Source organism: Theropithecus gelada, chromosome 4 (assembly GCF_003255815.1).
Source record: "Theropithecus gelada isolate Dixy chromosome 4, Tgel_1.0, whole genome shotgun sequence".
Lineage (NCBI taxonomy): Eukaryota > Metazoa > Chordata > Mammalia > Primates > Cercopithecidae > Theropithecus > Theropithecus gelada.
The window spans coordinates 134,698,498-134,712,282 of NC_037671.1; the positions used below are offsets into that span (position 1 = coordinate 134,698,498).

Sequence of the window (13,785 nt, forward strand, 5' to 3'; positions counted from 1 at the left end):
GCCATGTTGCCCAGGCTGGTCTCAAACTCCCAGGCTCAAGTGATCCACCAGCCTCAGCCTCCAAAAACGTTAGGATTACAGGCGTGAGCCACCATGCCTGGCTGCAAAACGTAATTTCAAGAACACTGTTAAACTGAAATTAAGGTTTGCTGAAATTAGATGACAAGTTGAGGTTTTAATTTAAAACCACAAACAGTTGAGAAATATAGAGTTTATGAACTTAGGAGGAAAATGACATAAAAGCTACCTTACACAGTAGACAATATGAAGCTGTGCAATTAAGAGGAAATTATGTAGCTTAAGTGTTTTTTAAATTTTCATTCACTATTTAAAGCCTGCCATACAGTATTTGATAAATTATGATAAATCATTTTATTCAAACAGAAACACTGATGAACTTTTAAAATGAACCATTTATTAAATCAGACTGTTATTCTTAACAGTTATGTAAGTTACATGTATGTTTAAGTCAGAGTATTTCACATGGAAAAGTTTTTAACTCCTATAGGCAAGCAAAATCATATCACACAATATGTAAGTGGGAAGGGGATACTGCTAAACATTCAAATAAGGCAAGTATATAAAAACAATAAAACAATAATGAAAAAATTCAAGCATTCCTTTAAGAGAATTCAACACTACAAGCTAAATGTACTTTCTGAGTGTATTCATATAATCAAGGCAGTGTTTCTTCTTTTAAAACATCAGGAAATGGAATAAGGCTCATTAATAGATACAGCTGCCCTCAAGATTTCAATTCAGTTGCTTTCTTTAAATTAAAATTCACAAAGTACACAATTAAGATATATCAAAAAACTGAATCTGCTACTCTAACAACAGCTGTCCATGCTTAATACTTAGTGGTTTATTTGACCAAATTAGTCTTTTCAGGGGGAAGAAAAAGATAAGCCACTGTAAAACATTTAGTTTGAAATGTATGCTAATATTTTCCTTAGAAATCAAAAGTTATGGAGGAAAAGGGTCATTTATTATAAGGAAAAGAAAGCAAAACACTAGAATGACCAACATTTTCAAGGAACAAGCACCACAAAGGACATTTGCATTCAGTTTTGTAATATTTATCAATGCATTTTTCTTACTCCAACCAATCTACTTCATCAAATTCTGAATCATCTTCCGAATCACTATATTCAACAGCAATACGGCGAGACAGGATGGTGGCAACATCATTTTCAATGCGTTCATGTTTAGCTTCCTGTTCACGCTGCTCTTCTACTTTGCGTAGTTGAATACCTGATATAGTGAATCCAAACCATTCATTTAAATCAAAATACTAAATACTAAATACTTGATATTATTAACATTTCTGGAATAAAATCAAATACACATGAGAAATACTAATAGGAAAAATAAAAAGATCAGAAAAGAATGTGAAGAAATCATACTGAGAGAGGCATTAAATCTTTATGTTATCTGTATTATTAGTTGGTAAAACTTACCAGGTATCCCAGTAGGTATCTAGAGTTTATTTATCCATCATGGTCTACTATACCTCCCTGCTTACCACCCCCTAAAAAATTAATGAGGTGGTACATTTCTTCTATCATCCCAATGGTCAAATAAATTAAACATTGTTGAATATATTTTCTGTGGCTTCATTATCCATTGTACTTGAGGGAAAGGCACTATTATTCATTTTATATGCTCAGTGCCTGGCCTACAGTCATTGCTTAGGAAATAATGACAATAAATGAATGAATATGAGAAGTCTTTCCTTTGTTACTAAGGGAGGAACCTCACTCCTTTAAAGGCATCTGGTAGAGTAAGTGTCATGGATACCCGAAATGAACAGCCTTAACATTGAAGAAAATACTATTTTTAAAGGAGTTAATATACACATTAAGCATAACATAAAGGGTTTTAATTAAATGTTCTATAACGCAAGTCTGATATATTAAATTTCTCATTCACTCAATAAACATTTTAAGGATACCAAAAAGCATGAAAATAAAATGATCAAATGTGATCTATTTTCTGGAAAATGATTTTAAATATAAGTTGGATATAGCTTTACTTTCTAAAGGCCATTTGTACACAACATGATCACCTAAAATTTTATAAATAAAGAACACATTTTTGTCTTAAATATTTAGAAAATTTCCAATGCTACTATAGCAATGCTTTTCATGGAGCTGAGAAAATTACCTTTTCGTATTGCTTCCAGTAGCACACTCCTGGCATCACTGATTACAGGTAGGGTTGATGGATGGCGCTTTGGCTCAGAAGCAGGTATAACTTGTGATGGAGGAGATGGAGGCATTAATGGAACATGGGGACCTGGGGCAGTAGATGGAGTTGGATGTAGCCCAGAGGGAGGATGAGCAAGAGCTGTAACTGTGACAGGTGATGATGGTCGAATGCCAGGTGGAGGCAGAGGAGGCGGTGGTGGGGGTGGAGGCAGCCCCTGAACTTCACCTTGTGGGAGTGGATGAACTGGTACAGTTTCACATACTGGGGCAGCTCTAGCTACTGGTGGAGAGGGCTGTACTAGAGGAGGTGCAATTGGAGGAGGAGCTGGGTGAAGAACTCCAGGGGCAATCTGAAGAGGAGCTGGAGGTGGTGGTACTGCTGGAGCTTGCAAAGCAGTGGTTGGAGGTGGAGGTGGGGGAGGCACTGGAGGGGGAGGAGTTGAAGTCATTGAAGCTCTTAAAGAGGAAGTTGACAAGGCAGATGGAAGAGGTGGTGGAGGAGGTGGGGGAGTGGGGCTCACAAACACAGGTGTTCTGCCTGTAGCCGGTGACTGAGGGCGATTTTCTATCAAACCTGTAGCAGAACTGAAATGACAAAGAGATTCTAGCAAGTTATTAAAAGAGAAAAGCCTAAAGAGAAAATCTAACCACACAAACTATAAATGACTATCAGTAATTATATCAAAATAGATCCATTAACATGCTCCTATAGAAATTTAACATCTTCAACAGCATTTAGGGAAAAAAAGAACTAAAAGCACATCAACAAAAAAAGTTAATGAGTGGTGCTTTGGTTTGTAATAGTCTAAATAGTCTCATTCTTTCATGTAACTTTTGCATCCACTCAGACATTTTAGGCTCACTTTGATAAATAAAATGCTCAATTCTATACTGACAGGAGTCTCTGTAATGACTCAACATTGATCATAATGCAATTTTGTAGCAATACTTGTGGCCAATATAATGTTGTATTTATACTGAAACTATTAAGTCTCATCATATGCTATTTCAGTTACATCAATGACAGCTAATTACAAACCACAGAAAGAAATTCACAGCTCTCTCTTTTCCTGAGGATGGAACATCAAATGAGTCAGTGATAGAAAATTGGATTTTTAACTGAAAATTGTAAAGCTGATCTCTATATCTCTATTAGAAAATTTCCCTAATATTTCTCTATTAGAAATTTATCATTTGGATAATAACTGACAAGATTAAACTTCAAAATAGCTTTACAGAAAGATTATTATGAGCAACTGCCAATCCTCTCTGAAATTCTTTAAGTATTTTCCTTAATACCAAATTAGTATTAATAATCACATCTTTGGTTCCCATTTCTTAGACTGTTACCCACATTCCAAAAAATCCTTAATTTTTCTTAATACACTGCACATGATATGCTTAATAACAACACTATAATAAAATGAAACAGGCTTTAGTCTTTAAATTCTTATTAGCTAAATTTTCCTAGGAGAGTGTGTCAGCTCTAACCAGAAGATTACAAATAATGCCCCATAGACCAAATCAGACCTGCTCCCTGTTTTTATAAACAGAGTTTATTTAAATGCAGACACATTTGTTTATGTATAGTCTATGGTGGCTTTCATGCAACAATGGCAGAATTGAGTACTTGTGACAAAAACTGTAAGCCCTGAAAGCCAAAAATACTTACTATCTCATCCTTGAAAGAAAAAGTTACTGACTCCTAAGATAAAACATCATATGCTTGTTCCAACATACCTGATACAGGTGGGTATCGGTTTCGCATCTCCTGCTCCATGCATTGGTGGAGGTGGAGGTGGTTCATGTGGTCTGACTAATACCCTTTCCTCAGCTCTAGTCAGAAGCTCACTCATCTGACTAAATGGCAAGGCAGAAAGTGAGTACGATCCATCCATATGATCCACGTATGTCTGAGGTCTAAAAGAAATATACAGTATCAGTGAATTTTTCTTGAATTATTGGGAGGAAAAGTGTTCTACATGAGATATTAAATATTTAAAGTTTATCCTTTCAATGCCAACATTTTAACTATTTTTAAGAAACTTTCAGAAAAGTATTACATTAATCCTGCTTTTAAAACAAAGAATGCTGCTCACAATGTAACCCTTACTTGTTGATTTAGAGATCTACTATGATGACCATCAGTTATTTTATTATTTTATAACAGAATACTAATTCAACTCACAGGATGAAAAGCATTACATACGTAATCTAATAAACAAGAAAATAATTAACTTTTAGCAAATTGTGTGGAAAGCTATCTGCTTCTATTTCAGTTTTTTTCTTTACAAGAAGATGCCAATGACAGAAAGGTAGAATAGGAAAATAAGTTTTCTACTATTAGTATATCTCGGTGTGCTCTCAAATGACTTCTAAAAGTCTTGCACCAGAGAGAAAGGCCTCCCCGATACTAACAGCACAGAGGTGGCTAGCTATATTGTTTCTGTCCTTCTGCTGTTTTAAACGTGCAAGGGTACTCAGAAAACAGCTGAGTAACATAGCAACATGTGACTTAGATGTAAGCAAAATTTCAGATACCTCGAACATGTTAAGATTTATAAATATTTACTAGTACATTCTGGGGACAAAGTTGGATTTAACAGATGTGCACACAGCAAGTCAGAAATTACTGTATTTAGTGAGCCAGATAAGTACCTTAATTACTCAACTGTAGTAGAAATAAATGTGTCTATAATTTTTTAATGTCAATTCTTTCAGTAATACAGATAAATAGTATCTCTCAGATGTATATTTCTCCTAAAATAGGTCAAGATGTTGCACACTTATGGCCCAATAATTTATATGTATATTACTTAAAAGAAAACCTTAAGCTCTTCTCCATTAAAAAATCATATGACTAGGCTGGGCACAGTGGCTCACGCATGCAATCCCAGCACTTTGGGAGGCCAAAACAGGCAGATCACTTGAGGTCATGAGTTCAAGACCAGCCTGGCCAACATGGTGAGACCCCATCTCTACTAAAAATACAAAAATTAGCTGGGCGTGGTAGCGTGTGCCTGTAATTCCAGCTACTTGGGAGGCTGAGGTAGGAGAATCGCTTGAACCCAGGAGTTAGAGGTTGCAGTGAGCCGAGATCACACCACTGCACTCCAGCCTGGGTGATAGAGCGAGATTTTGTCTCAAAACAAACAAACAAACATGACTATACCCAAGTAAATGTCTTCATAGAGAGATGCCAGTTTAATGTGTTTGCTGGTAGTATGTTATTTAGTTAGGGCCCCTGGCCACTGAGAAAGGAAAAAGACCTATTCTTTTCTACAAAAGGGATGAATACTTTTGTTTGAAAGTCCTAATGTATCTGAGGTAGGTGATGTGGCAAAGAAAGGAAGTCAGGGGAAAGCAAAAGGAACAAAACAGAACCCCTTCTTCACTCCTATTTTATATGCAATAAATCAATAGTATTTCAAAAAAATCCCAGACCCTACACTTCTATTACAAAATTCTAGCAGACTGTGCCCGAAATATTGAGAGACTATTGAGATTTCACACTAAAGCTAAAACAACCCTAAAGATCAGCCACTCCAACCACCTCTTTCTACAGATGACAAAACTAAAGTCCAGGTATGAAAATGACCTGCTCAAGGCCTGACTTTAGTAGGCCCACAGTGGTCGGGATTTTGAAGTAATCTCTATATTTATAACAGGGTCTGCCTGTTCAACAGTTTAGGACTCAAGACTTAGAAGTACAGATATTACAAATAAAGCCAATGTTTTATCATTTTTTTAAAAAAACAAAAACAAAAGTAAAGAAACCTTGTTTCAAAATGAGAGGCTGGACCATTAGCAACTTCAATATGCTTATGTAAGAGATTAGCATCATCTTCAGCCAGCTCTGGACCTTGGGCCAGCTTCTGCCATTCTCGCCGCCTGTCATGAGGTGCTCTTGGCACTTTTTCTGGTTCATGAGGACGATCTAGATTTTTCTGCTATAACAGATGTATTGAAACAAAGTCAAATGCTTAAGTGCTAATTTTTTAAAAAAGAGGTTATAACAATCAAAATAACATTCTAACATCAACACTAAAAAAGACAATGTCATCGTAATATAGTAAAAGTAACACAGAAATGGTTCACTTGTACATTCCGAGTTAAATCTTAGCCAGTGTGCTATAGTCCCAGTTTCCTGCCATGTTTTGTTTAACCCCTAATTCGAACTGATGGCGCCAGACACAAAATAGTACGCCTAAAGAATACGATTTGAGGTCAGAAAGTCTTTCACATGAAAAAAGATTCATGAACCCTTGCTCCACAGGCATTAGTTTGAAATTTCTACCATTAATGGCATTGCCTACCTCTAATCGAAATGTAAAAATGTACTAAGGTTATGTTATCTGGGAAGTAACTGATTAGTTAGCCAACACATTAGAAAAAAATTCAATTATCTAATTAACCCATAATAACTATATCACTCAACAGAAAACATTGTCTTTAAACAGTAAAACAAGAAGTGATTCAAAACTGGGGGAGAAAGTATAGAAAGGGCTAGAGTAAGTGTAACAAATTCAAATGCCCAAAGCGGCCAAGCGGATAACATACATGAATGAAGTCAGTCGGGTGTAAGATGGGGCATGTGGTGAGCTAGACAGATATGTCCATCTCAGGCACTCTAGTTCCAAAATTTAAAAACCTCTGTGTTTGGCAAATGAAACACTCCCTACAGGCATAATCTGGCTTGCCAGTCACTAGTTTGCAAATGTTAGCTAGAATACTGGGTTACCATCTAGCAAAGAAGACAATACAACGGCATTATACAGGGATTAGGGAAAGTGGAGATAGTTACAGGAGAACCAGAGAGATGATAAAGACAGAACTTGCCTCCTTCATAATTCAGCCTAAATCTAACTTTGCTTCAACCTTCTGTGTTTTCAGTTATCATTAACATGAAATATAAAGCAGATAGAAGTGAATTTTATTAGAAAGTGGAAAATGACAACAGAAATAACAGAAATTTCATGTGAATATAATAACCTCTCCAACACATTTAGGAGAGAAACGTTTAGGATGTGCTCTGTAGCCAGAAAATATTAGCTTAATCTACGTTACCAATATCTGTACAAGATTCCATTGTTCCTTCTTACCAAAATGTTCCTTTCTTCCTTGGTCCACCTAACTAACTCCTATCTGTTCTTCAAGATTCATTATAAGCTTTGTTGGAAGTGTTTACCCTGGCTGCTAGCTAAAGCAGATGCTATTTTGTGTTATCTAAACCCTTTATGCATACCTCTGCTACAGCACTTATTATGCCATACTCTAATAACCTAATTGCTCATCTGCTCCCCATCAGACTGTGTTCTTTCTGTGGAGTTATAAAGACTTCAGTATTTAACTATATGGACCCAATAAAATAAAACTGTCAAAATACAAGATTAATGAAGTTCAATATATGCAACAAAACACAAATATACAAAAATTAACCTCAATTTTTTAATCTCTTGTAATACCTTCTGCTTCCTCTTTTCCTTCCTCTTATCCTCTGTATCTTGCAACATTTTTTCTTTCCATAGATCAAAGAAATATGAAGGATTGGTATAAAACTTCAGACCTTCTTTACCATCATCTCTGAAATGTATCAATTAAAACACACATTAGTAAGACTTAGGCAATCAGAACAGAAATAATTTCACTAAAATGTTTATCCTCTTATATCAATAAAATACAGCTCGTGTTAAAATATTGACAAAATAAAATTGAATATTGCACCAATAGAAAATTTCTCACAAATCTGAGGAAACAAAGAAAAAAAGAAAACCAGATGCTTTTCTGAGTTAGTACTAATACTTCAAAGTACAGCTGGGCAATTTTCATCCCTAACTTCTGCTGAATCCCAAATTTTCTCAAAAGTCCTTTGGGCAATTCCAATAATTACAAATAGCTCTGCCAAAGATAAAAGCCTGAAAAGACAATAACATCATGTAGAATAGAGAAATTTTGAAGTTTCTGCCAATACTATGATTTATCTTACTAAATCCAAAATACATCACGTAATAGTCATTCTAACAGTCACATTTATATCTAATGATCTGCACACTGACTTACAATTTCAAATAACTCTCTAAATACTATTTTATTCAGGATGTGTCATACATCTTAAATTACCCATTTAACAAACTACATGAAAGAACTTCAAAAAAAGGTTAAATAATTCCGGATTTTATTCAAAGTGGTAAAAAGCATTTTAAGGTACTACCTATTCATTATATAAGAAGTTAATGCACACAAATCAAGAGTAGACGAAACAGGCCGGGCGCAGTGGCTCACACCTGTAATCCCAGCACTTTGGGAGGCCGAGGCGGGTGGATCACGAGGTCAGATGGAGACCATCCTGGCTAACACAGTGAAACCCCGTCTCTATTAAAAATACAAAAAATTAGCCAGGCTTGGTGATGGGCACCTGTAGTCCCAGCTACTCGGTAGGCTGACGCAGGAGAATGGCATGAACCCGGGAGGCAGAGCTTGCAGTGAGCCTGAGTGACAGAGCGAGACTCTGCCTCAAAAAAAAAAAAAAAAAGAGTAGACAAAACAAGCAAAAATTATAATGTTTATTTTGTTAGAAGGACAGAATTTTGAGCTTTTTCCATTTGGTTAAAAATTAAATTAAAAGGACAATAATGACTCCTTATCTCTTTATATTAGTAAGTTTACCAATGGCTTTTCTTAACTTGTCAAAACAACTCTTTTGAATAGGTCTTGTCTTTTGTATGCCAGAATCTTAGGAATTCATCCAGTGAATAAAACAAAGGTTTTTCCAAAGGTGGTGGACAGAGAGGGCTCTCTGTGTTGGCTAGAAGCCCAATGAAATAAAGAATGTTTGGGGATTTAGCATTTCAATCTGAAGTCTGAGATAAATAATAGGGCTACCATTTATTAACCTACCTACCTATAAGGAGTGAGTATATTGAGAGGTGGAGGCTGTTCACAAACATCGTACGTCTCCTGTAATGGAATAGGCAAAGTCTTGCGATCAAAAAGCTGCTGGTCTTGAATTGTAGAACTTCGGAAAGCTTTCCTCATTGTTATATCTTGCAAAGACACTGAAACAAAAATCAAGAATTCATTTTATTTTATTTCACTAAGATGATTTAACATAAGGGCAAATTCATATACTGTATTTGACTAAAAGTCAGCACGGTTCAAGAGGTTGTGACCTTAGTGGCTTATGAATCAGAAACCACATTATAAATGTTCTATCATTATACTTACCCTTATCATTCTGTGCCTAATTTCCCAATCAGATAGGTTTTAATTAACCTTTGATTTCTAGGGCTCAGAAGGCCCTAAAGACATCTGAAACATATCTACATTTCAACCAAATATACCTTTTTCTTTCTTCTACCTGCCATCATGGGCCCCCACCAACTTAGGTTCTCTTCTCCTATTAATCTTCTTTTCCATCTCCCTTTATTCCTTCTTTTTAGCTTACATCAGTAACTGTGAAAAGAATTACTTACTTATTAGTGGCACTGTGGGTTAAACACGCTGTTAACCTCTACACTACATATGCTATAAATCTTTTGTGTGTACTATCAAGTTAAAACAAACTTTACTGTAAAGGAAATATTTTTAAGTATTGGGCGATCTATATTATTCTTTTTAACTTATATTTTATCTGTACTATAAGGATTTCTACCTAACTATAAGCTCCTGAAGACTCAGACTATCTTATACATTAGTATTCCCAGTAACTAGCACAGCCCCATCACATATGTGATGATTTAAAAATAACTTCATTTATTTTGAACTGTGCAGCATGTTAAAATAACAAATATACAAAAATGTTGCATTCTTAACTCTTAGAGTGATTTCCTGATATTAAAAAATAAAGTAGTTTCTTAGATATTTAATATGGCCTTAAGTATACAGACAAATACCCTCATAGCAAGGTCAGTATAACAATCCTAACAATTCTTTTTTTTGAGACAGAGTCTCACTGTGTCACCCAGGCTGGAGTGCAGTGGTGCGATCTCGGCTCACTGCAACCTCTTCCTCCCTCCTCTTCCTTCCTCCTCCTCCCTCCTGCCTCAACTTCCCAAGTAGCTGGGACTACAGGCAACTGCCACCACGGCCGGCTAATTTTTTTTTTTTTAATTTTTAGTAGAGATGAGGTTTCACTATGTTGGCCAGGCTGGTCTTGAACTCCTGACCTCGTGATCTGCCCACCTCGGCCTCCCAAAGTGCTGGGATTACCGGTGTGAGCCACCACATCCGGCCAACAATTCTTAAGTTATCCTTCTCCCTAAAATAATTTTCCTATCATCTTCTCAAGTAAATTCACTCAACATGAACATGGGACCAATGGCACAGGTGGTGCAATAGGCTGGCTCTGCAACGGCGGCACCATAACTGCATTTCTAGCAACTCTACTGCTGCATGACCTGTAACACACTTATAAATACTAAAATAAAATTCAGAGAAGCAAAAAGTTTTTCCCCACTGTCACTAAAAAGTGGCACTGGAGATACAGTATTTAATGAGTACATACTATATGTGCTAGAGTACATACTAGATGTGCTAACTTTCATTTCATTTAATCTTTATAATTCAGTAAGATATGAATTATTCCATTTTGAAATATTACAAGAAAGCCAAGGCTAGGAAATAGTATATAACTGACCTGAGGTTAAACAGTTAATAAACAGAAGAGCCAGAACACAGAAGTCAGATCTGTTTACCTTTAAGGCTAATTTTTTTGCCACAATACTACACACTGTTTTCAGGCTCCTGCCAGAAGTGGCTTGTGTTTTCTGCAGTCAAAGTGGATCAATTCTTGCCACTCTCCTACCCCACTTATTAATCAATAAGTATGTAACTAAGATGAAACCTAGTGTTTAATCTCCCCAGACTTCCTTGGTAAAGGATATAAGAAACATGTAAAGTAATAAGCATGTTGTACTTTTCTACCTTCAACTCCTCCCATTTATCGCTTGTCTCATTATTAACTGACCATTGTGGTGAAGCCCCTTCCACTTGCCAACAATAACATCTGATATTAAAAAAATAGAATTATAAAGCAATAAATCAGTATAATGTTTATAAACATAATTGACTTAAATATAATTGTACAAGTCTTTGTTTAAAATTCATTTAAAAATATTTTCAAAATTGATAGTTTTCAGTTACTACAAAATGGTTAAAAAAAACTGATACCACACTATACAATTTAGTACTGTACACATGTTATTTTTTTTGAACTCCCACTGAATTAAAAAACCAAGGTTAAATAACTGAAAACTCCTTCAATACAACCTCTCCAAAACAATTTCAAATGAAGTAGTTCAGCTTTTAGATTCTGAATTCTTCCCCCACTGCTCCACAAAATTTTAAAGGAAACTATGTATAATTCTGACAGTATAGTTGTTGAAATATTAAAATTTGTTTTTTAACACAAACATCTTATTTACTGTTATCTGTATTTTCACTTTCAAGTTTAACGGTGGTTCTAAGACATTTGTTAAAATGTAACAATATTTTGAAACTAAATGTTGACTTTTATTTCTGTTACATATGAGAACTGCCCGTGTATTTCTCTATTATTTGATGGCATAAATTTATATTTAAGTTAGAAATAGTTGAGCTATCTAAAAAACAAATTTTGGCTATAAATTATATATCTGAAAGCATGACCATAAAGTATTTTTCCATCACTAACAATGATTTTATTTCAAGAATTCCATGAGGTGTAATTAATGTATTGATACATGCACATGTTTCAAAGGACACCACCAAGAAAGACAACCTAAAGAATGGGAGAAAATATTTGCAAATCATTATTTGATAAAGGATTTAGATCCAAAATATACACAGAATTCCAACAAGTCAAAAATAAAAACACAAATAATCCAAATTATAAATGGGCAAAGGAACTACATAGACATTTCTCCAAAGAAGATATACAAATGGCCTATAAGCACATGAAAAGATGTGCAACATCATTAGCCATCAGAGAAATATAAATACACGTTATATGAATTAACCTTGAAAACATTATGCTAAACGAAAGAAGTCAGTCACAAAAGACCACATATTGTACTATTCATTCATATGAAATATCCATACAGACAGATCCATACAGACAAATCCATACAGGCAAATCCATACAGACAGAAAGATCAGTGATTGCTAGGGGTTGAGCTGAAGGGGAAACAGAGTGACTGCTAATGAGTAAGGGCTTCTTTCTGAAGTGATACAAATACTCTAAAATTGATTGTGGTGATGGTTGCATAACTTGAATATACTAAAAAACACTGAACTGTACACTTCAACTTTAAATGGGTGAACTGCAAGGTATAGGTAGGTTGTGAAATATATCTTAATAAAGCTATTTTTAAAGTATTATTTCCTTTTTCTCTTGTATCCAGAGCTCTGAGTTTACATTTTACAAGTGGTAGAAATCTAGTGTGCCAAGTATTTACCTCTCCTTATTTACACATTAGATTATTTCAAAAATAGCTGGTTCCATCACTAAGACATCCGTCATTACATTATATTTTTGTTCTTTCCAGTGACATCCTTTAGTATTTTTATTGTTAAAGTTCAGATCTATTATGTAATTTGCATTTATAGTAAAAATTATATCTATTATATAATTTGCATATATATTATTTAATGCAACAAACATATTTTGAAGAGAGTGTAAGAAATTCCATTAAACAATTCTCTGTGGTAGATAAGTGCAAATTATGTTCTTAGTATTACATTTCTTTTTGTAAAACAAACAAAAAGAGGCATTTAGGAAACATCGGCATTGAACGTATTCTATCAAGGCATAAAACATGATTTTACCACTGAAGTTTCTACAGTTATTTTAGCTTATAGGGTGGCTTCCTTACCTGATTATTCCTGATTTAATATCTTGGTATAGAATGTTTACACCCTACATACTGGCAATTTGTTTTTGAAATGTTCATTTAAAGTAGGAAGTTGCATTCAGTTAAATAACTAGTAAGATTTTAGCAATATGCATATAAAAAAGCATATTAAAAGCAGTTATGTGCCCGGGTGCGGTGGCTCACGCCTGTAATCCCAACACTTTGGGAGGCCGAGGCAGGCAGATCACAAGGTCAGGAGTTCGAGACCAGCCTGACCAACATGGCAAAACCCCATCTCTACTAAAAATAAAAAAATTAGCCAGGCATGGGGGCAGGCACCTGTAATCCCAGTTACTCAGGATGCTGAGGCAGGAGAATCACTTGAACCTGGGAGGTGGAGGTTGCAGTGAGCTGAGATCGCGCCACTGCACTCCAGCCTAGGTGACAGAGTGAGACTCTGTCTCAAAAAAAAAGTAGTTACATTCTTGAAGAGTCAAACCTAAAGATTTCAGGTAATTTTCTAATAGTTTTTATTTCTAAGACAAAAGTATACAAATAAATTATAAGGGAGAAAAGAGAAAGAGAATGAAGAGAATGGAGGAAAATATCTGGTTAAAATGACTTATTTATGCCAAAATTAGGAGCTGTTTAGTGTACAAAAAGAAGAGATTTAAAACAGTAGAAAAGAAAAGCCAGGAGAGTCATACCGATGGCATTTTTAGATAATTCACTGATTTATTACAATA

General features: G+C 35.1%; 1 protein-coding gene across 2 annotated transcripts in view; it reads right to left on the reverse strand.

The window, feature by feature from the left end:
• Nucleotides 1-395: 395 nt before the first annotated feature.
• WASF1 (WAS protein family member 1) overlaps nucleotides 396-13,785 on the reverse strand; it is a 73,302-nt gene continuing 59,912 nt past the window's right edge. For both annotated transcript variants that reach the window (XM_025381864.1, XM_025381865.1), the window contains 6 exons: nucleotides 9,112-9,265; nucleotides 7,676-7,793; nucleotides 5,988-6,160; nucleotides 3,951-4,130; nucleotides 2,167-2,795; nucleotides 396-1,254 (listed from right to left, as the gene is read on the reverse strand). In XM_025381864.1, coding sequence (XP_025237649.1) covers nucleotides 1,097-1,254; nucleotides 2,167-2,795; nucleotides 3,951-4,130; nucleotides 5,988-6,160; nucleotides 7,676-7,793; nucleotides 9,112-9,265 — 1,412 coding nt within the window. In that variant the 3' untranslated portion in view covers nucleotides 396-1,096. The remainder of the gene's footprint in view (nucleotides 1,255-2,166; nucleotides 2,796-3,950; nucleotides 4,131-5,987; nucleotides 6,161-7,675; nucleotides 7,794-9,111; nucleotides 9,266-13,785) is intronic.